We start from the raw sequence: 23,767 nt of genomic DNA on the forward strand, positions 1-23,767 counted from the left end.
TGCTGAACCATATCAGGTCCCAGATGTGGCTGCATGCCTACACTTCATCCCATGCCAAGCAGTGCTCCTTCTTCTGGACTGTGTGGTGTAACCCAGCTGATGGCTCTGCTCTCACACCTTGGGCTGTTACGCTGGGAGTCGGTGGTTTCCCAGGTTGTGGCTTGAGAAGGGAGCCCAGGGAAAATCCAGTGTCCTGTAGGAAAGCAGCATGCTAGAGATCACAGAGTCATTTAGGTTGGAAAAGACCCTTAAGGTCATGGAGTTCAACCATTAACCTGGCACAGCCAGGTGTCCCTAACAGAGATGTTCCTGTGTGTGCTGGGACAGTCCTTGTATCATCTTGTGTCTTGGACCACCAGTTAGCCCAGCTGCTGTAAACCAGTGCTGCCAGAGCTGGTCTGGACTGTGCTCTCCATGAGTTCTCTGAGACAGACTGGAGCCTGGTGCTTGCAGCAGCAGCTCAGCCACACCCTATGTCCCAGCTCTGCCCTTCTCACTGCTGGCAGGGGTCAGTACAGCTTAGTGGCCACACCAGTGGCCTGGAGGATGATCCGGTGTGGGGTGGACCTCCTTATGCCCAGCACAGCTGGGAGCTGCAGAGGATCTGGGCCATTGCTTTCCACTAATGACCTCCTGAATGGACTGTGAGTGCACTGAGGCAGGACTGACACAAGGACACCCTCCTGCCCACCCCACACCCAGTTTGCATCTTGCTTTCATGTGTGTATATCTCTTTTTATTTCTAATGCTGTCTTGGACCATTTTTTTTCTCACCATTCTGAATTCCCTGGAGGGGTGTTAGATTACCAGTTTCTAAGCATGAAACATTTTGTTGCTAATAGAGATGTCAGGATCCATTTTCTCATGTTTGTTGAAAGATTTAATTCCATTTTCCAATCCCAGGGGCAATTTTGCATTCTGATATTTGTTCAATAATTGCATAAAAAATAAGAAAATGCTATCTTTGAATAGTTTGGAGCAACATCCTTTTCCAGGCAGCCTGACAAAACCCTGGTCAGAAATTCAGTGTCTTTCAGAAAGTCCTTTGGGAAGAGACTGTCTGGAGCCTGTAGATGCCAAGCAGAAGCTATCACAGCCAAACTGACAGACTTAGGAGAAATGAGTCTTGGGACAGGAGCTTCAGCTGTGCAGGTCAGAGCTGAGATAGTGATGCAGAGAAGCCTGGCAGGAGGATGCAGCAAACTCTTCAGCTGCTGGTGAAGAGTATAAATGAGAAGCATTGTGGGATGCAAAGGCCACAGCTGCCCCAAAAGGTCTTGCTAGCCCCCAAAGCGATGGGAAACATCTGCCTGGTGAGACAGAGAGTGATGTGAGGTAGCAGAACCAGAACTGGGGCACAAAGACACTCTGGACGTGCAGAAATCCCCAGTGTGGGCAGTGCTGAGCATTGAAGGTGGCTCCTGAGCCTCACCTACAGCTCCTGAGCTGTCAATCCGTGGTCTTGGTTCAGTCCCTGTGTCAGATGTCACCTCTCAGGGCTGAGCTGTTACATGTGTAGTCACAGCCTCTTACCCTGGGTAGGAGGTCGCAGTGGAAATTCCTGTAAGGGGACTTTAAAAGAGTTTCTTGTTCCAGGGCTCCCTGGCACAGCACAAGCCCCTCTGCTGTTCACAGCTTTCAGCTCCTCTGCTCCTCGTTAGTTGTTCAAACTCTGGTGGTTTCATCCCTCTGAAAGAGCCACAGTTAATGAGTCTATTAGAGCCATTGATTTTAGTGGGGGGTCGGTTTGGATTTAGACAGTGCAGGGAGATTAGTGAAACAGGGATTAAATGTTTTGGTGATCCACTATCGATTCCTGGGTACACGCTTCTCTACGTTGGAGCTCTTAATTCAGCTGCAGTAGAAGAGCTTCATAATTTGTTTGCCCTGGCCAGACTTTATGAAGCAAAACATTATTTACACCCCAGCAATCCCAATTAACACCCTGGTCCCCATCCCTTCTTCTAGCAATCCGTTTGTTGCACAACAGCACAGAATAATGCCAGTTTTAAGGCCCTCACATTAATGTGTTTCAGATTGGCTTTATCCCTTCTGATAAACAAACTAGGTAAATTACTGTCTGCCTCCAGCTAATTATCCCTTTTAACTGAGTGTAATAGTGCAGAGGTGCTGAATTCTTGGGTAAATGGAAGATGGTGGTTATTGCCATCAAAGTCTGAGGCTGGATCTCATGGAAATTGGAAGGTATGATAATTTTTTTTTTAAATATTTTGGTCAATTTTAAAAAGCTTGAACCTTTTCCCTCACTGTTGATAGGCAGCAGTTCCAGCAATGCTTCCCAAAAGCCCTGCTGAAAGTTAATTCGTTTGGGTGCTTTTGATTCCCTTTAATCAAATGGATTTATTTTAAGCAAGTGAGCTGTGGAGGAAACAAAAGGGAAGAGTATTTGCAGGGCTGGAGCACTATATTATTGTAAACTGGTCAAGGTGCAGCTGCTGTAATGCTTCTCAGGTCACAGATAGGAGAATGGGATGGACATGTGGCTGAGAGACAGCAAAAAGGAGTCATTTTTATCCTGTTAACTTGGCTTTGGCTCCTGATGGACCCATCTCCTTGCCTCTGGGATGCCAGGAGGACTCGCTGAGATGAGCTGAAGCCCATCCTGGGAGGAGCTGTGGGCAGGGATAACATGTCTTTGGGTCTTTGCTTTAGCATTAGCAGATGAAGCGGGTAAGCTCTTAACACCAGGCATTTAATCTCTTAATGCTTGTCAGGAAAAATGGCTTCAACGTCACCGTTAGGACCATGAAAGTACCTGTCACTACTTTCATTCTTTAGTCATGGGAGGCTGGAGCTCCTCCACTGATGTAAATTGTCACAGGCCCCACAAAACCAGTGGAGGAGTTCAGATTTACAGCAGCTGACGATTTAAACCCCATCCTTTGGGGGGGAAGTTGGAGAAGTCTTTGATTATTTGATTGGTAGTTGTAGAGCTGGGTTAGATGGCCTGTGGGACTGCAGAGTAAGATAAGATGGCTTTACTACAACCTCAGATAGCCTGAGAGCTTCTACTGGAGCAACTGAGAAAGCTGGGAGAGACAGGCAAGAGTTTGGGCATATCAGCAAAGCTGAAGAGGATCGAGGCTTTAGCCTCTCTTGGCTTGTGTTCTGTTGTTTATAGCACCATGCACCAGGTCTCATTGTCACTCTGCAGGGGAGCTCTAGGTTTACTCAGGTAGTTACAAAGGGCAGTGTTGGTCTGAGGGTTCCTATGTGCTTGTGCTGTCACACTACAGATTACTTGGCCTGTATGTTATTTTGTATTTGTCTGCAAATATGGTGGCAAAATAAACAATGAGACATGAAAGAAACACCCTGAAATTGTAAAATCTGTTGATGTGCACTTTCCATCCCACGTGGCTCTGGCGTAGTTTGGGCAGCAGTGGGGACTGATTTCCCCTGTGCTCTGGCTGCAGGGTGCTGGAGAAGGCACAGGGGCTGTGAACACCTCCCCTCTGGGTGAGGAGACTCCCTGTGAGCCCAGCTGAGCACTGCTGGTGTACTGCAGCTTATCTGGGGCTGATCAGACAGCACTGAGCAGTGCTGTAGTCAAAGCCCAATGATTTTAACTGACAGAGCTCATCCTCTGCTGCCTCTCACCCCATTTCAGCTAGCTGGTGGGGAGCTACAGGTGTCACGAGAGACACCAGCTCCACCGAGTGCTTTTTCACAACCTCAAAAGCAAAACTCCTCTCTCTCAAGGCACATGCTGCTGAACGACAGGGCTGAGCAGCACCCGGGGAGCAAACCAGAGCTAAGGACAAGCTAAAAGGGCACAGGTTTCACTGCACGGGCTGTCTGCCAGGCAACCAGAGCAAGGAAATAAAGCATCGGCTTCAGGGCTCCTGGTGGCATTTGCAAGCCCCTAGTGGGTGTGGTCTTTAAGGAGATGCTCGTCATGGAGCTGTTTGTGAACCATCCCCTTTGCCTTGCAGCCAAGCCTGGCAGTGGACGTGGTGTGGGGGAGAGGAGGAGCAGTTGCTGGGGTGGGTTGATGGGTGTCTCGGGGCAGGTGAGGTCTTCTGAGCTGTGCTGGTCTGAAAACAGAGAGAAGGAGAGTGCAGAGGGAAAGAAGGAGAACGTGGGACCACAGGGTCGCAGCTGCTCAGGGCTGTGGCAAAGGGAAGGTGATTGGGAAATTCCCCCACAAAGCACAGTTTGTCTTTTTTCATCAGAAAATTTTGCCAGAAATAGCCAGCTTCAGTGAATTCACAACTTCAAAATGCAATCAGGGAATCAATAAAGTTATTGTTTGCTCACTTTTCATTTATGGGTGAGGAAAGAAGTGCACAGATATTTTCAGAAAGTGGAACTGCTGACATGAGAAATGCCCAGTTTGTGCTTTTATTTTTGAATTCTGATACTTGAGAGTTTCTGAGAGGTTGGCTTATTTCTGTTATATCCCTCAGAAAGACATCCCCTCTTCCCTTGCCAGCAGCACTCCCTCCTCCCAGCTACGTGCAGAGCACAGCCTGGGGGTCTGGGCAGGGGAGCAGGGGTGAGGGGAGGGCTTTGCAGGGGATGAGGGCTGTGTCCTGGGGAGATGGGCATGGGCTCGGTTCAGTCTGTCTGCACCACAGCCTCCTCTGATGGGGTGTGGTGCTGAGGAGGGGTTCTGCCCATCAGCCGGGAGAAGAGGAGGTGAGAGCCCCTCCCAGGATGTGGTGGTGCTGCAGTGGTGGGAGGGTCAGTCTTGGACTTGAAGCACATCTCCCATCGCTGTCTTTGGGGATGGTGGCTCTCTGCCTTAGGAAGTAGAGGACGTTTGCAAATATATTTGGCATTATAGCTGTTAGAAGAGTCTGTGGAGTGATTTCCAGTTAAATGCTGTGCTTTGGGGCTAGCAGAGCCTGTGGTGTGTCTGGTGTGGGGCTGCACCCCCTGACCATGAGAGAGGAGTGAGGTCCTTGCTGGCCCCACAGGTTCAGGGCATCTTCTGTTCAGTCAGCAAGAATTTTCTGCTGCAAACCGCTGGGGGTAAAGTAGTGAAAGAGAGCATGCTGCTCAAAGGAGAGGTGTTTTCTCCAGCAGCCTTTCACGTACACACACTTGCCTGTGCCAGTAAATCACTGCCCTGCGACACAACCTTCTCAGGCTTGGCTGCAGCTCCTTTGTGGGGAGAGAAATAGGTGCTGGTGAAAAGTCAGAAAGAAAGAGCTGTCTGCACAGTCTCAGTTCAGGGCACTGCAGTGGTATTAAGGTCATGGCAGCAGGTTGTTCCCATACTCGAGCTTCCATGGGAGGTGCAAGAGAGGCAGGGGTGAGTAGGTTGTTTTTTTTCCTGGCCTGTTTCTGCTTTGGGTGGTGTGAATCTGCATTGCTCTGTCAGTGCTTGTGCTGGTTTGTGCTATCTGAAAGGCTTGATATGGGAGACTGCACCCTCCCAATGGACCTGCTCCGTGGTCAAAGCATCAGGCTGTGGGTAACGAGGTGACCTTCCTCATGCAAGCCCCAGTGATGTCTGATGGTACTGTGAGAGCAGCCTGATATGGGCAATACAAAGCTGTTGTGTGAAACCATCTTCTTGCAAGTGAAGTGCCAGAGGTGCTTCCTGTAGCATCCTTTAACTGCTGGTGAAACAAACAAGTGAAGTAAAATAGTTGAATTGAAATTCTGTTCTTTCAAAGCTGTTCTCAGCTGAATGAAGAGCTGCTTCTAGCACTGGGAGACATTTGAGCCAGCTCATGTGTGTGGTCAGGATGGTAGCCAGCTGCCATCTCAGCTTCTCTCATGTAGACCAGTGTGAAGAAGGTCCAGTTTCATCATCATTTTTTTTCCCCAAATGCAGCCCACATCCTTGGCTGATGTTCCTGCTTGTTTCCACCAACTCTAGGGAAGTTCTCCTGGCTTTTCCCAGGTGAAGACCTGCGGGTGGTCAAGGTGATGCTGTGCTAAAGCACTGTATGAGCACAGAGCAGGATGGCAGTGCAGCTGAGGGTAAGGTATGAGCAGGCAGGTGCCAGTCCCTCAGGGAGAGAAGAGGCAGTGCCCCACTGCAGGGGTGGTTCTGCAAGGAGCAGCACTGAGGCTGGCTTTTAACTGCCTAAATTATCCCAGTGCTTTATAAGCAAGAAAGAGCAGAGCATTTAGCAAATATGGGGAGCTACGTCTGGCTGAAATTGTCCAAGATGCTGAGAAGTCAGAGGGGGGAGATCAATGGTGATGTTTGCATCAGCTTTAGTTCCTTAGGAAACCAAGCTCACGAGAGCAGTAGGAGAAACCTTGTGATACCAGCAACCATTTCTAAGCTTATCAGCAACAACTCACCAGGCACTGGCGTGTACCCAGAAGAGTGCAGGGGTGCAGAGCAAAGTCAGCCTGGCTCAGCCCTGGGCAGCAGAGCCCTGTGAGGCACTGGGTGCACTGTGGGTGCAGGGGCATCCTGCTGCCTTTCAGGGCTTGGGGAGTGTTTGGCTGGTTTGGTGCATGTCTGAACTAATCTACCATCATTTCCATGCCATGCCTGAACCCTGGTGTGGCTGGGGTGGGAGGGTGGCTGTACCTGGCCACAGTGGGGGCAATGCACTGCCTTTCTCATATGACCTGGCTAGTTATATAAATACCTTAGGGTCTGTTGTTTTTTTTTCTCCCTCCCACCTTCTCTCCCTTCCCCCAGTCCCCTATGAGCTTACAACATCTCCTTGTGATTAAAATAGCCTTTGGTGTCAACAGCAGCACAAACCCAGAGCAGCTCCTGTGCATGTTCCATCCCAGAGCAGATCTGCTGACTAACGTGCCTGGCTCTGCACAGCAGCTTGCAGGGCTTTGTAACTGGGCCACAGGCACTTGGTTAAGAAAATGCAGTTTGGGTGCTGCACTATCTGTTTTAAGAGGTGGAAAAATCTCTGCAGAGCAGTTGCAATGGTTTGTGTTAATGTAGCCAAAGCCTTCCCCCAAAACCCAGTGACAGCCTCGGGGGTGTTTCTGGTGAGAGCGATGAGATTTGAAATGTCACCCTATAAACGTTAAGTTACATTAACCTCTGAATATCAGAAAAAAAGTTCTAGAGCCACATAATGCTGCAAAATCCAAAGCTGCCTCTAAAGCCCACCTTGCATTATGTGTCTGTAAAGTGAATAGCACCATACAAATAGAGTATTTATTTTCCTCTCACTCTGTTTTTCTGCTGGCACGTTTCCCATAATGCCAGTGACTTGCCTCTTGATTTACACCATATATAGAAATTTAGAAAAAGACTAATTATAACTGGCTCTTCTGGCATTTTTTGAGTTGAACTTCTGAAAATACTGGCTACATCTGTAACCGTGATCCAAAGGGCTGAGTCTTTCTGGAGTTTCTGTGCATGTAAATCTCTCTTTAACCTCAATGCACACATGGCTGATGGGCAGACAGAGCAGTCAAAAGCTTTAGCAGGCCTTGATCTTAGTCTGTAGAGTGGAATTTTCAACATAAAGAAATCAGTTAATTTATTTCTACTTATTAGACTCAAAGAGGAGTTGCTGCTTTGCTCCAACTGCTTTTTAATGTCACTGTTATCTGATGCTAGTCGTAAAATGGATTAAATCCTCTTCTGATGCTTGAAAGGCTCAAGTATTAGAGCTGGGCTTTGAGAGCAGCTCTGGCATTTTCTGCTGCCATCCCTCTTTGAAGGGAAATGCTTGTTTTCAGGATGCAGGGCTGCAGCATGCGTTGGGAAGATGCTGCTGTTGTGAGATGTGTGGAGCACCCCTCACTGTGAGGTGCTTTTTGGCATCACCATCTTTGCCCCTCTCTCCCATCTCTGTAAGCAAATCCCTCATAGACCTTGTGGTGGAATAAAAAAATAATAGTAGTGAAGCTAAAAAGCAGCAAAAATCAGGGTAGCCCAGTATTCTGTTGAAAATCCATGAAGACTTTTGTGAAGCAGAGGTTTGGACGTGAAAGAGGAGATATTTTGTGGAAGGAAGGCATGACAGCAGTTCCCAGCAGTGTGTGCTGGTGCTTGGTGTCTACACCAGGATTGCATCACTGGTGCCGTCTGTTAAATAACAGTTTCCAGTAAATTCCCATCAGCCTGTTCTGGTATTTAGCTCAACCAAAACGCCAGGTTTGACTCTTGCTGGATTTCAGCAAAACTGTTAGAAATCTCCACGCTTGATCCTGTCCTTGTGTGTAAGATCTTGGCTGCTTGGTCCAAAAGTCTGGCTCTATTTTCACTGTCCCCAGGTGAAACCATGAGCAATTCCTCTGCTTGGCAACGATCCACCCCTGCCAGTTTGTGTTTGCACCCTGGGGGAGCTGGAGAGGAGAACTGACCTCAGGAGGTGGCTGGATTTCTGTCTGGATGAGGATCCCAGGGCACAGGGATGCTGCACCTCTTTGGCCTGGACCTCTGCTCCATCTCAGTGTCCCAGAGCAGAAATTACTCTGGCACCACAGCCTGCAGCACGTAGGGACCGTGCTGGGGAATTTGGCTTCTTGGCTGAGCTTTGCAGCCTGCCGTGAGCTTGGTGCTGAGCAGGCACCAGGAGCATGGAGGGGGGATGCAGGAGAGCTGGCTAAGTGGCATCTAGGCTCTAGTCCTCTCCAAAAATGATTCAAACCTCATCTCTGTTTGTCTTTAGAGGGAGCATAAGATGGTTTTGGCATTTCAAGGGTGTGTAAGAGCATTATGTGCAGACTGCATCCAGCACTCTGGGTGCTGCACAGATGCACCAAAAAGGCAGCTCTGGTCTGGAGGGCTCATCACCAAAGAGCATTTTGCTGAGGGCTGGGTGCACGAGCAGCCAGGTGGAAACTGCACACCCAGTATGGAGGCTCCTGGAGGCTGGTACACTGTTGGCAAGAGGGGGTTAAAGCACGAGCATCCTTCCAGAGAGCAACCTTGCCTGGCACAGAAACCTCCTTCTCATGCTGCTGGAGCCAGAGAGAGGGCGAGCCACAGAGAGGGCTTCTGTTCTCTGGGCACTGACATCAGCCCTGGCCAGGACATGAGTCACGCTGGGAGCCAAGCTCGGCGGGCGCTGGCCCCTGGGTGCTGCCTCCCCACACCCAGGGGCGGGCTCTGCCGTGGCTGGGGAGCTGTTAGACATCTCAGTTGCTGAAGGGGTGGTGCTTCTTCGTGCTCCTGGGTTAAACGCTGCTTGAAGCAGCCCGGGTCAGAGGGTTCACGCCCTGCACAGCTGCCTGGCCCACGCTGGGTGCAGTGTTGGCCTGCAATGGGTGCTGTGTTTGTAGCCCTGGGAGCAGGGCAGGACACGATGCCCCAGCGGGTGGGTGCGAGGTCTGGGGTCTGCACCCGTGCACCAGTGCTCATGCAGGGGGTTTTGGGTGCACAAAAGGAGGACCACTGGCTGAGGTTCTTTTTATTTTTCCCTTATTATTTTGTTTACTTGGAAGGAAGAAATTAATTTGAAAGGCTCTGGAAAATAAATTGAAATGAAGGAAGGAGGAAACCCTGTGGAAAAGTACGTTCAGCTGAAGCAGACAGGAGAGCAGCTGATGCTCAGTCTCCTTTTTATGTCTTCCCAGTACAATCCTGCATTTAACATTACACAATGTCCTGTCAGGACTTGCTCCAAGAAACCTTTTCCCATCCTCTCCTTGGAGGTTTGAGGGAAATGTAGACATTGCTTTAAACAAACAACTACTTCTTCCTTGGCGTGCCCTGACACCTCTCCTGCGGGAAGCAGGCGGGGGTGATGCTGTGCAGGTCACCTCTCCTGCTCTCTGCAGCCTCATCCAGAGCAGACTAAAACTCACACAACAGCTTGTCTCCAGGGTGAATAAATATTGAGCCAAATTGTCTTGGAAGGAGAGGGATCCATTTGAAAAAAATCACTCAACAAACCAGCAGCAGATATAATTCCCAGCCAGCCGAACGCCGTCCACTGCAGCATCAGCTGAGAGTCCAGGCAAGGCCGTGGAGCACACGGGTCCTCCAGGAGAGCTGCCTGTGGTGGGTCCTGCTCAGGCCTTGCTCCATAGGGCAGCTTTGCAGTACAAATGATTTAAACATCAGACAGGGACCTTACAGAGGGAAGGCTCGGAATGCGAACACTTTTCTGTCAGAGATAGCTTGGGTGCATTTGTCTCTTCTCCTGCCTCTCTGGTCCGTGGCGAGAGGCCAGGCTCTGTTACGCTTTCCAGGAAATTCATGAACACTGCAGTGATGAAGTGATGGGGTGGTGATGGATCTTGCAGATAACTGCTGTAAGAAGAACATCTAGCAAAGAGAAATACGCTGATGTCTTCAACTCTCCTAAAGCAGAAAAGGATTCAGGCAGCCAAAAATCACCGCTGAGAACCAGTGGGTCCAAGCTGGGGCGGTGGAGGAGGAGAAGCTGTCGGCCAAGCAAGGTGTTGGCACCACCATGAGCTAAAGCTGCATGTTCACAGCTAGTTTAGGATCCAGCTGTAGTTTTAACAGCTGGTTCTGTCAAGCTGCCTTCAGCATAGCTCTGATCCAAGCTTCTATAATTAGCCAAGGAGCAGCAGCTCTCGTGCGAAAATTAAAGCAGCAGCGATGCTCGTTGGGAGGGAGGCAGAATGGCATGGGAGTGAGCCTTAATGAAAGGGGAAGGGGCTGGCCCAGGAAACCTTAAATAGTTGAGTTTTGTTGTTTTTTTTTTTTTTTTTATCTTCATCTAAGCCCTTTGTGCAAAGTGTTGGGTTAGGTTTTTTCCCCCCTCATAAAAGCACACCTTAGAAATAGCGTTTCATTTTGCATCATCCTTAACAGACACATTTATGTTTGTCAGCTCACATCAGAAATGTTTCATTTGTGGTCAGTCTGAGGCCAGCTGTATTTGCTGAACTTGAACTGTTTCTCATGGGAGAGATGGTCTGAAACCCTCCTGCCTTTGGATTCCCTTGATGGCTGAATGCTCTTCCTGTATTTTGGGATGTGCTCTTGATACCCTCTTGGAGATGCCCTGGGGTGTTGTGGCCCCTGGGAGAGTCAATCCACCTGGTGAGTATAGGCTATGCGATCAATAGATGTGTGAAGCACACCAGTTATAATTAGGATGAGTCACTCCTGTCCTTGAGCTTTTCCTATTTGAGGTCAACCCACTTGAAATACTGTATTTTGACATGCTCAGGCTGCCTGTTCCTGTAACCTTGGGTTTTTACAGTCAATAAACAGATCTGCACTAATTCGAGAGAGCTGAAGAGAAGTATGAAGCTGGTTCTCCATGTTTTTGGCAACAAACATTTAGAAACCATCCATCCTTTTCAGCTTGTGGTGGTTTATGAAGATAACTCTCAGTGTCCTGCATCTCCTTGTGTTTCTTGGTGTTTTTATACTGTGCACCTTCACCTTCCCTGTGTAGTGACACAAGAACAAAAGGCTGGAGCATCTTTCTTCTGCTACTGAGAAGGGAGAGACTAGGAAGCAGTATGACAACAAAGTACATGGAAAAGGCTGATTTTACAGCAACTTGTCCTAGCTTAATTAAATTTCTATTAAAGAAAGATCTATTTCACATTGGAGACCTGCACAGGGCTGAGCAGTTTCTGGCTTTCACCAGATAAAGAACATTTTCCCAGGGTGAGGTCACATCTTTTTCTGGAGTTTGCCAAAGATGTAGTTCAGCCTTAGCTGAGCCTTAACCAAGAAGCATGAACGTTTGCTGATGTTTCTCTATGACTGACACCAGCCCGTCTCCATCTCTGTTTTCCTTACAGTGAGGTCACCTGAGTTTTCACCTTGAAATCTGATGCAGCAGAGAAGTCTGCAGCAGCAGAGTTGTCCACACCCCACCTCTTAGATGCTTACAGTGAATTTGGACTGGGAGGTGTCTCCCCAGCTGGCTAAATAGGACTGGATTTAGAAGTCTTGGTGCAGTTGAGGTGCTGCACAGCAGGTACCTCGATGGGCCAGGTCTCTTTTCATAGCCAGGGCAGCCTTGAGGGAAGGGGTTATGTGGCACATTGGTAAGAAACTGTATATTCCCAAAATACCTAAAATCAAAGAAGCTGAGGGATGAACTTCAAACTTTCTGGCATTGCAGAGGCTGGAAGAAGAAATTTTGGCATAGCAAAGTCAATAAGAGTTTTGGTCCGTGATTTACTGGGACAGAATTTAGCCTTGATTTATGTAATTATTCATAAAATGGGATTGTGCTGCTCCAGGGGATGGGGGTGATAGTTTTAGAAAATCTGTCCTCATGCAACCTGGAGGTTGTGGCTGTGCTGCTGATTGCCCCTCCCTCGATACCACAGCTGCTGGAGCATCCTACATGAGCTGATTTCTGGGACAGCTATAAAACCAGCAGCCAGGAAAGAAAGGAGCCCTAAATTAAAAAATTCTCCCTTCCTTTCATAAAGCAATAGCTTTGCCTGTAAATGTGTCGAACATTCAATAATAGATGATCAGGAGCCGTCAGCAGTGCAGCAGATGTGCCCGAAGCCATTTGGATTTCTCTTCAAAGCAAGCAGAGGGGAGTGCTCTGTGCATGCGAGGACGTGTTCCCCTGATTTACAGCTGCACAGCAATGCTGCCTACGTGGGGGGAATGCTTTATGCTGGGATGCCCTGGAGAGAAGGTCCTAAACCCGTCTGAAGTCAGTGGTGAACTTCTCTGCTGGCTTCTGTAAAGCTCTGTTGGGGGATTAAATTAATCTCATCTTTGCTTGGATTGATCTATTTGAGCAGCTGCCCAGGCTGAGATTTTATTTACTGGTGTGGGTAAGAAACCCATCTAAAACTGTTCAGGGCTGGGAGGATATTTCAGCCTGGCCCCATGGCTGTGGTTTGAGGCTCTGCAGGATGCCTGTATGAAATCCAGGCCTTCAGGTGGTTCCTGGTGCTTTGCAGCCGTTCCAAGCTGCAGCCTCAGCAGCCTGTAGGTTGGCGTAGCCCATCTGTGGTGGATGTTGAGGGTGTAAAGTCTCCTCATCCCCAAGTCTTCCAGTGTGCCACCTCTTTGCTTTCTGTATAAAAGCCATTGTGGCTGCACATGAAGCTGTAGGTGGGTTCTCACTCACCCTGCAGAGGTCCAGGCAGGCCCAGCTCCACGCTTGAGCAGGGGGTGATGGGTGTGGGGTGGTGCCAGTGGTTCCTCCAGGTGCTGAGGGAGAAAGCTGCAGTACATCCTCCCTTGCAGCTTTTGTGCATGTAACTTGCCCAAGGAGGATCCTGGTCTCTGATTTGGGAATGATTTTGCTCTCGAACTTCAGCTTCTGACAGAGCACTGCTGTACAGATATTATTATGACTTAGTAGTGCATGCCTGTCCTTAAATGTTTCCTCGCCCACCTTGCCAGCTAGCTCAGGCTTGGAGTGCATTCAGTGCTGGAAAATGGGATGAGCGTCACTCTGGGAACCTCTCAGCTTTCATCTGCTGTTCTACAATAACAGCCTGGCTTCAAAAGACCAAAACCTCAAGGTTATTTACCTGCAACTGGATTTTTTTTTTCCTCTGAGCAGCCAGTAGCTCCCAGGTGGGCCTGTGGGGATGCCACTCAAAGAGGAAGTTTTTGATTTCCAAGTAAAATTAGATTCCACGTTCAATTCTTAGTAATTCAAGCACAAGACTTCCAGTAAAGACGTTTTCTGTCGCAGGGAGTTTTCATGTCTCCCAGCAGACACAATCGAATTGCTCTGCAGCAGCCAGCTCTTCTCTTATCTTTAATATGTAAACACTTGCTCAATAATTAAGTTACTGTGGAAGTTGTACTGTATTGATGGTCAATTATAAGATAAACTGATAAAAGGGAGGATGTAGCTGTGTTCTCTATGGTGGACACCAAATCTAATATGCCTGCAGTGGTCAGGTGAAGACTTGGGAATTGTCTATTTTTGTATTTTTTTCCTGATGTTTGTTTCCACACAGCATTTTCAGGGGAAGGTGACTGTTCACTAGGGGGTCAAGAATCACTCTACTAAAAGGAATTTTTTTCTCTGGTGGGTGTCCTCTGTACCACCTTACCTTGCAGGCACTTGCCCATGGGTTGTCACCTCCTGGTGCCTCAGTTTCCCACCTTTCATCCCACTGAGGGGATGATCTCCTTAGAGGCACCTCATGTGTCTCATTTCTGCCACGCTCAGTTGGCTCAAGGGGCAACGTGAACCCATCTGAGATACCTTCTGGCAGGATGAATGACTGTGTTAATGTCTTTGTCACCTGAGAGCTGCTCCGTGGGGAATCGTAACATGCGATTAAAGAAACCAGTTAAAAACAGCTTAGGAAGCTGGATTAGGTACATGATCTCTTATTATGGTTCCTTTCAGCTGCCAACCTGGTGAAAGAAGGGGGGTCTGGATTACACGGGGAAACATCAGACCTGACAGGAGTGTTTTCTGACTGTTAGGCTTAGTGGTGTCATGTACGATTGTAATCAGATTTAAATAGTGGCAAACATCACAGGCTTAATGGATTTCAGCTTTATTATTGGGGCTTTGCTTAGAAGCAATTTGGATTTTCAGCCGTGAGCCAGCAGTGCAAGTGTATTCACAATGACATTAAAGGGGACTGGGAACCTGGAGACCAACCTTGCATTTAAATACCACAAGGCTCTGTGTGGGGACAGACCTCGTCTTCCCCAGGAGTTCGATGCGTTGTTAAGCTCAGCCCTGTAGTTTTTTCCACAGGGACATGTTTGGCTCCATTTCATGTGTTGATCCCAGCAACTGAGCTGAACAAACGACTTTTCCCATTTCAAAGGCCTCAAAAAAAAAAAAAAAGGTGAAAAAAAGTGAAAAGTGTGTTTGACTTTCAGAGGATTGGCAATGGAGAACAACCTTGTCCATCCAGCGCTCAAGGACTGGCTGACTAGAACTGTCAGGGGCAGAATTTGCCATTTCATGACAGTGGTGTTGAGGTCTGTCCAGCTGGTCAGTGCTCCCAGCCCTGCACGAGCAGGAAGAAGGGTAAAAGGGGAACATTGATGCTTTTCAAGTTCCCCTTAGGAGTAGTGTGTGGTGTTGTTCCCTTTACCAGTAAAGGGAAATGTATGTGTTCCTGCTCCCTTGTGTTTGCTGGGCCACCTAAAACCACCAAACTAAGATTTCAGCTACTTCCAGCTCTGAGCTGAGGATTAATGATGATGTTTTCCCTTAGGAGGTCTGTAAGGTGTTATCTCAATCATCTACTAAACTCTGGCTTTCTGTCTGATGTAGCCATTCCAGCACTAATTGCCTTTGACTAAGTCAATCATTTGCAGAGTGAGTGGGTTAATTGGGTATTGTGGAAGCAATCAATCTAATAAGCTGCTTGCATCCATAGTTGAGGTGCTACAATGCAGAAGGACCATAATTGTTTTATGAGCTCCTGGAAGGCAGCAGAGACAGGCTGGATGGCAACAGGAAAGCCTTCTCTGCAAAACGGCCTTTAGGAAAGGTAATTTGGATGCTAAGTGTACATTAAGAGAGGATGGATTGATTAAGAGCTGGGGAATTCTCACCTCTAAAACATGCATGTATGAGAAAATGGTTTGGGTTGGTGTTGGGTATGTGGGAGGTCTTGGGCTCCTTTGCCTGGCTGGGTGGGATAGGGTGGGGATGTGTCGTCTTACAGGGGGAAAAAATATTGTCTTAAGCTGGAAGAAGAGAGATCACTCTCTTCTCACTGTGTCAGTGTGACACAAGACATGCCAGGCACCCATCCTTACATAAGGTGCACCAAGAGCTTACCTGCCAGGTGACCCTCTAGGAGCAAAGAGACTGGTCTGAAGGATCACTAAACATATTCTCGCTCCCTCCTTGCTGAGGCTTTCATTTCCAAAGCACTGAGCTGTGCTTGAGCAATAGCAGCCCTTGGTGGCTCCTCACTGGTCTGTGCAGGAGAACACCTGAGGGTAAGGATGCCCATCTCCCCAGCAAGCCTCTGAGGACCCCACTGCCTCCTGCACGCGTGGATGCTGACAGTTCCAGCAGGTCTGTGTCTGCACTGCTGAGCATGGAACCAGCAGGAACTGTATTTACCTGGAGATGATTGCAGAATTATTTTCAGGGAAGTTATAAGCTCCTCAGCACAGCTGCAGACAGGAAAAAAAAACATAAAAGCAAGCTGCTGGTGCTGTGCAGGGGAGTGTTTGCAGCTTTGATTGCAAGCTCTAAGTTGTTTGACCGACACTGATGCCACTTGCAGGGGAATACATTATTGATAGGAGGGATGAGCTTTTCTCTGGACAAACAGTAGTGTTGTCACTCCATGACAAAATTTAGTATTCCTTTTAATAATTTTCAAGCATTTACATTCCAATTAAAAAAAAAATTGAAGTCATTGAGATGTCTTGCTTTGGTGAAGGCCAAATACCACCCCTTACCTCAGCCAAACCAAGGGATTTACCTGACACGACCAAACAAGAGCTGTACGGTTCTTCTCGCAGCTTTATGCCAAGTCCAGTCCATAGGGAAACCTTAGACTGTGCCACCTTCTCCATCCAGCCCTCCGACTGTGGACAGCGTGGGTTATTTCAGAAGAAATATCCTTCAGGCTCTTTGTTTTAGAAGGAGGTGGTGACATTGGCATCGGTTGTGATGTGGGATGTCAGGGGTTCACCACCCAACTGCTCCACATACTTATGCAGCTCCTTAACCTCGCAGCCACAGTGGACACATCATCTCCAGTAGGTACCCAGCTACCCTTCTGCTTTAATTAACATCTTACAGTGTTAATATAGCCGACTGCTCAGCTTCTGACACACCGAGGAGTGGTGATATATACCCTGCAATTTTAGCAGCAAAGCGATGTAGTCGTATTTAAATCTTCTCCAAAGCTCTGAACTGGGGTCAAAGCACTTTCACTGCTTGGATGAAAGAAAATCTGCTTCTGTATGTGAAGGTGCCCTGCCCGAATTCTAGGAAAATCTAGTTTTTCTTGGATTACATACAAAAGTAAATATTTTCCTCCTATTTCAGCCTCCCATGCTTTGTCTTGCAGTGAGACAAGAAAGCAAGAAACCACACAGTGATGCATTTAGGCTCAGGCATGGTACTGGCTCTGTTGCTATGCTCAGTTTTGGATAAACTAACATGTTTCTCCTAAAAGCCTTGAACCAGATCTGGTCTTACCACAGCCCTAGAGACATCATGGAAACAGGCAGTTCTGATGCCTCTTTCCAGGTGAAACTGCAAAATAATGTGGTGAAGAAAGCGAAGAGCAGATGTGGTTTAATTCCACATTTCCAATCCTTCACTGAGGCTAACAGGCAGCAAACGCCAAGCACGTTGGGGTTGTTTGGTTTGGGTTATTTACAAGCCCCTGGATCTGATTGTCCTTGGAGGAGGGTTTTTCCTTTTCTGAGAAGAAGAGCTGAAACTGAAAGAGTAATTTTGGGTACTTCCTATAATCCCCATTCTTAGAGACCAAACCCCCATCATTAACTGAGCACTGCAGCGACGTTCCGGGCGGGGGAAGTGGCAGTGTCCTGCTTCTGAAAAAATGGGGAACTTGAACAAGTTGCTGGCAGAAGTTGTATGGAAAGATAGTGTCTGTGTCAGATTGTCTTGATAGGAAATCCTTCCCCTTGCTTCCTCTGCAGCTCCTTGGACAGGAAGAAAGCTGGGTGAGACTAGAGCAGCCAGTGGGTGCTGGCAGTTTTAGTTGCCTGGCTTGGAGGAGCCCCTGCCACCAGCTCAGTGGAGCTGACACAAGGCTGTGCAGTATCTTCTCTTCAGTCAGCCAGAGCAGTGACCTGTTTGCTTTGCCCCACAGAGTTTTAGCTGCGGTGATGAAGTGAGTGTGGAGGTGACAGTTCCTCATTTTACCTTGGAAACTACATAATGGGTGAAAAATACCTGTTTGGGCTGTGTGATTTCAGGTTGTATTACATGACAGTTTTTGGCTAATTTTGTCACAACAGCTTGGTGGTTTTTTTTGCAATTGTTATAAGTTTGTGCCTGAAATGCCTACAAGAGCAAGCAACTGTGTTTTCTTCTTGGCAGGTGGCTGAAGTGATACAGAAAACTTAATGACCAAGTAGCAGCAGTGTTAGCAATGCAAGAATGGTATTTCTAAAGGGTGCTCTCCAGATGTTCTTCACTAGGTAGTCCTCCCTACAGTCACTGTTGGGTGCTGGTGATCAAGTGGGATGATGACAGGCAGCCACATCCCTTGTTCTGAGCCACAGGAGAGGAAGCAAATGTGTTGGTGACACGAAGCTGCGTGGTCTGACACACAGCAGGTGTGGTGGGGCTAGTGGTTGTTCAGCTTTGACATAAGCAGAACAGCCCTCATGAAGAGCTGAATTTGGCCAGATACCTCTAAATACGAAGCTGTTGCTAAGGTAGTACAGCCCACAGAGATGGGGAAGAGATGGTTTGATTCTCCCACTCCAGTGCCCTCCGGTGTGAGATCTGTTCCCCGTTCAGCCTCCTGCAGTTTTGTTCTTCCACACCTTCTTGAGCTGTTTTCACAATCCTTTAGATCAGGGCTTTGAGGATGTGTCTTGCTGACATACTGTTTGCCTGGGGAACCTGGATGGGTTTGTGTTGGGTTCAAGTCCAGTTCATGGTGTTTTGCACTGATGGGTATTGACAGGGTTGCAGGGAGCAGGTTTGGGCAGAGCAGAGGCGCAGCTCGCAAGGATGCAGCCCTGGAGGAAGGAAGGAAGAAAAATAAAAGAAGCAAGCAAAAGATTTATGAAAATCTGTACTAAAGTACAGTGAAATTAGCAGCTGGTCTTGTTAGAGTGGCCAGGGGCTCTTTTGCAGAGGAGATCAGCCTGGGGAGATCCAACATGTGAACTACAGAAAGGGAAAAAAAGTAGTGATTGTGCTGGGTTGTTTTTTTTTTTTTTTAATTCTTCCCTGGAGTGGAATTTGGGTATTGTGTTTTGCCACAAAAAGGTTGGAAAGAGAAGATCAAAATGATGAAATGTCCCTGATAAGAGGGCAAGGAAAGCTGGCAGCAGACTGACTTTGACACTGGTTCACAGCCTTGCCCCTGGGCAGCTTCCCAAACCTCTCTGGGCTTCCCAAACCTCTCTGGGCTTCCCTCTCTCCATATATAACAGTCGTGATGGCCATGTACCATGGGTAAGTGTTAGGTGGACTTCACAGATCTGCAGTTATTTGAGATCCTCTTTGGGGAAATTCAGAGTAATTTTATTCTTCATCCCTTAAATGTTAAGAAATATCAGAAATAAGTGTTGTGAAAGGGAGTGAGTTTAATAAGGAATGCCTGCAGCAGCCTTTGTCATTCAGATGCTCGTAATGAAACAGTCAAGAGGAATGAATAGGTGAGACCCACAGCCAAAACTTGTGAAGCTGAGCTCCTCCAGGGTGGAGCTGCTGAGAGATGAGCTTTGTGTGCCTGATGTTCTGCTGAATCCAGCAAACCCCAGGTGGGGATTTCTGGAGGAAAAGATGGACTCCGTTCTGCAGCACCCCGAATTTGCATTTGGAGATGTCTTTGTCCTCCTTTGTGTTTTCTCTCCTCTGTGTTGTTTGACACTGATGTCCTTTCCTCCAAACCCAGCTCCCTTCAGCTGAGAGATGTCAGTGTTCCCCAAATGTCAGGCACAGAGAGGGGGTGGAGAGGCTCTGAGACCATCTCTGCCTTTAGCAGAGTGAATGGAAGCAGCTTTTGAAGGACTCGCCCGTTGCTCTGCTGGCTTGGCATTAAAACTCCGCACCCTTCAGGAGCAGAAACTGCCCCTCCTCTCTCTAAACCACAGGCTTGGAGAGCAAGCTGCTTAATTAACGTGCTGCCCTTGGAGGCAGGCGTTGCCAGGCGTCAGCCCCAGCAGCATCTCTGCCTCACGTTAGGCAGATGTTGCATTTCCTGGGTGCACAGCCAGGCATCACCTCCCCCCTGCCCATCTCCTGTCACACAGACCTTGCTCCTCAACAGCTCCAGCGGGTGCAGCAGTTCTGCTGATCTGAGCCTGGCAGGCAGCATCTGACTCTCAATCAGTCCAAGCTTCGGTCCCTGGCAATTAATTCCTACTGCAGCGGTGAGACAGGAACTTCAGCCTGGGCCTTGCCCACGCTGGGTTGGCCACAGCTGCCCTTGGCTGGGTTTTGGTGGCTTTCTGGGCTGCTTCCCCTTGTCAGACTCCAGATAATCCTGCTCCCTGTGGCTTCTTCTCTCTCTGACACTGGAAGTGGCAGGCACTTCCAATAGGAGATGGAATAATGGTTTTAAACTAAAAGAGAGTAGGTTTAGATATAAGGAAGACATTTTTTACAAGGATGGCGGTGAAACCCTGGCCCTTGTTGCCCAGAGTGGCGGCAGGGGCCCCCCCCCCTGGAACCATCCACTAGGCTCTGAGAAACCTGCTGTGGTTACAGATCTCCTTGCTCTCTGCAGGGAGATTGGACTAGGTGACCTTTAAAGGTCCCTTCCAGCTCAAACCATTCTGATTCTGAGTGCCCTCCAATGGGTCAGCCATGTCCTTTTGCTAAAAAAAAGTACCTGGCAAATGCACAGTTGGGATAGGGCTGAACTGATGGACTGAATTAACCAGTTCTGTCTCAAGGGAGTCTCTCCCACACTGGGTGGGAGAAAGAACTTCAGACTTGTCATTCCCCTGAGGTGTCTGGTGTTGGTCCTCTGGGCTACTGGGCTGGTATAGCTGGGTACAGCTGCCAGTGCATGTGGGTGAAGATGCCCCGAGTGGGACAGAGCATTTTAAAATACACCCCTGCTGCAGCATGTGCCCTGTATAGAATAGAAAAAAAAAAACCAAAACAAAACAAAAAAAACAAACCAAGGAAAGGCTGCTGACAGCTTTAAATATTTCCAGTGTTTCCCTCTGCATCGTTAGCAGCCCGTTTGCAGTCCCGTGGGCCAGCCCCTGGACGTGCCTGTGGATTTATGGTGCTCTTTGTGGTTCACATGCAGCATTAGCAACAGCACGGGCTTTGCCACTGCACTGCTGTGTGGCAGCCAGCCAGCCAGAGTCCACAGAAGGGCAGTGAAGCTGGGGAGGGGTCTGGGAACATGACTTATGAGGGATTGTTCAGTCTGGAGAAGAGGAGGCTGAGGGGAGACCTTATTGTCTCTGCAGCTCCCTGAAAGGAGGTTGGAGTGAGCTGGGGGTTGGTCTCTTCTCCCGAGCAATAGGACAAGAGGAAGTGGGCTCAAGTTGTGTCAGGGGAGGTTTGGACTGGATATTAGGAAGCATTTCTTTCCTGACAGAGTGGTCAGGCACTGGAACAGGGAGGTGGTGGAGTCACCATCCCTGGAGGGGTTCAGACATGTAGATATGCCACTTCAGGACAACTTTTAGTGGTCATGATAATGTTGGGTTGATGGTTGGACTTGGTGATGTTAGAGGCCTTTTCCAACCTTAATGACTCTATGAATGGCTTTGCCTGGTGTTCAGGAAAGGTCTCTGAGGGTCTGGGGAAAATATTTGACTTTGATTTTGGATTTTTGTATTTTGCCTTCCATCCAGGCAGAAGAAGCTGGTATTTTGCCTGTCAGCAAAGGTGTATTTAGCTGGCTGAGCACTTTCCTTTGGGTTAGCATCTTTAGCTGCTGTTGATATCACTCCTTTCTTCCTGTCTTTTCTGATCATTAATTGTGTGTCTGTGTGCATTTTTTTTCTTAAAGTTTTTATGGCATGGAAACATTTTATATTGCTTTTGCCTATAGAGTCAGTGTTGAGGAGCTGGTTGAGGGGTTTTTCTGCATCTTCTAATCTGTGGCTTACGTCAGTCCTGTATCAGGATGCACAAGTGAAATGCAGCTCGAAGGAGGATTTTCTGCACACTGCTGGTTCATAGCAGGCAGGCAAAGGAGAAGCTGCCTCCTGATTCCAGAGCCTCTTTCCATGTTAAAAAAAATTCAACCTTTAGTTACTTAGATGTAAATTGTTCTAAAACATATAATTTTTACCTTCAAAATCCTAGCTGCTGAGAGCCAATACCAAAAAATCTAACAAGCGTGAAACTAAGAGAGGAAAAGAACACTTTTCAATGGGGACTTTTGTATAATTACATCTGAAATAAATGGAAAAGAACCATCCGACTGCTCTGCTAACATCCACAAAAGTTGTATTGGATGGTCCTCAGGGTTTCTCTTTTTTTTTTTTAAGCATTTAAAATAAAGGTGTCCATTAAGCTTGCTGAGGGATAAGTTGGGCCTCGTGGCTGTGGCAGGAGGTGCTGGCAGCAATCAGCTGTAATTGCTTTTCTCATTTGAGGAGTTAAGATTTTTAGGTTCCTTTTCCTCCCTTTCTGGTTCTTTTGAGTTTTAAATGCAGGGTGTGTATTTTGAACAGTGTTCTTCCCAAGCAGCCAGTCTGTCCAGGGAGAGGCACGGGATGGCCAGCTGGGCTGGAGGGACCTGCTCCAGTGGGAGATGATGCTCAGTCTGGCTCAGTGGCTTCTGAACCAAAGTGTCTCAAAGTTAGTGGGAAGAACTGCAAAGTGTTTTCTCTTTTTTTCCACATGAAAAATGTATTTGTGACTTGCTCTGATACTTCCATCTGCCCTGAAGCACTTTCCCTGCATGCACCCACCTCATTGTTCATTTTTTAGCACAGGAGGGTGGATCTCACCTGCCTTCCCATGCTCCAAAAGTGCTACCTGTGTAAGTTGAGCAGCATCCCTGGTGCTGGGGAGCTGTGGCAGGGACACAGCCTTGCTCCTCAAGTCTTCCCCTGGAGTGCAGCACAGGATGCATGGCAGACACCCCCCTTTGCCTGCCACGTCGTGGTGTCAGGGCAGGGACATCTGTGAAGCTCAAGCTGCTGGAAAAGAGCGAGAGCAGAGTGAGAAGGACAGATCTGCAGAAGGCCTGTTTCGCTCATATCATAGAATCATAGAATCATAGGGGTTGGAAGGGACCTCGAAAGATCATCCAGTCCAACCCCCCTGCCAGAGCAGGACCACCTAGAGTACATCACACAGGAAGGCGTCCAGGTGGGTTTTGAATGACTCCAGTGAAGGAGACTCCACAACCTCTCTGGGCAGCCTGTTCCAGTGCTCTGGCACCCTCACAGGGAAAAAATTTTTCCTGATACCCACCTTGAACCTCCTGTGCTCCAATTTGCACCCATTACCCCTCGTCCTATCACAGGTCATCACTGAAAAAAGCTTAATCCCATCTTCCTGACACTCACCCTTTACATATTTGTAAGCGTTGATGAGATCACCCCTCAGTCTCCTTTTCTCCAGGCTAAAGAGACCCAGCTCCCTCAGCCTTTCCTCATAAGGGAGATGCTCCACTCCCCTAATCATCTTTGTAGCCCTACGCTGGACTCTCTCCAGCAGCTCCCTGTCCTTCCTGAACTGAGGGGCCCAGAACTGGACACAATATTCCAGATGCAGCCTCACCAATGCAGAATAGAGGGGGAGGAGAACCTCTCTTGACCGACTAACCACCCCCTTTCTAATGCACCCCAGGATGCCATTATACATATACATATCCCGAGCAATCCAGACATGCATTTGGTCTGCTTGGAGGCAGCTCTTCTCCTTTTCTTTCCCCTGTCTCTCTTTGTAAATGCAGTGTTTTGTCCCTGGTTCTCAGCAGTGGCTTTGTGCTGCAGGGTACCGGGAAGGATTCCTGTGGAAGAGAGGACGTGACAACGGGCAGTTCCTAAGCCGGAAATTTGTGTTATCGGAGAGGGAAGGTGCTCTGAAGTATTTCAACAAAAACGACGTGAGTACCAGGGGCGGCTGTGTGTGGGCAGGGCATCACCACTGTAAAAGCATCTTCAAACCCAGGATTCCTAAGCCAATGTTTTAGTTATAGTTTTACATTTTTTTCATAAGCGTTGAGTCCTTCACTGCTCCAGGATGAGGGTGCCAGGTGCAGCTTACCAGTGTTTTCAGTAGGGTTTGCTCTTGTTCCACCACCACTGTCGTGGTGAGATGCCCTAACTGGCCATTTTACACATTCCTGC

The 23,767-nt window shown here is 48.2% G+C and overlaps 1 protein-coding gene across 1 annotated transcript in view; it reads left to right on the forward strand.

Moving 5' to 3' along the window:
- LOC103781035 (arf-GAP with dual PH domain-containing protein 1-like) overlaps positions 1-23,767 on the forward strand; it is a gene marked incomplete at both ends in the record, with an annotated part of 38,786 nt that overhangs the window by 13,015 nt on the left and 2,004 nt on the right. The window contains one exon of the mRNA XM_008948740.1: positions 23,411-23,523. Within this exon, the coding sequence (XP_008946988.1) occupies positions 23,411-23,523 (113 nt within the window). The remainder of the gene's footprint in view (positions 1-23,410; positions 23,524-23,767) is intronic.

This window comes from Merops nubicus, unplaced genomic scaffold (assembly GCF_000691845.1).
Source record: "Merops nubicus isolate BGI_N331 unplaced genomic scaffold, ASM69184v1 scaffold24801, whole genome shotgun sequence".
In the NCBI taxonomy this organism is placed as follows: Eukaryota; Metazoa; Chordata; class Aves; order Coraciiformes; family Meropidae; genus Merops; species Merops nubicus.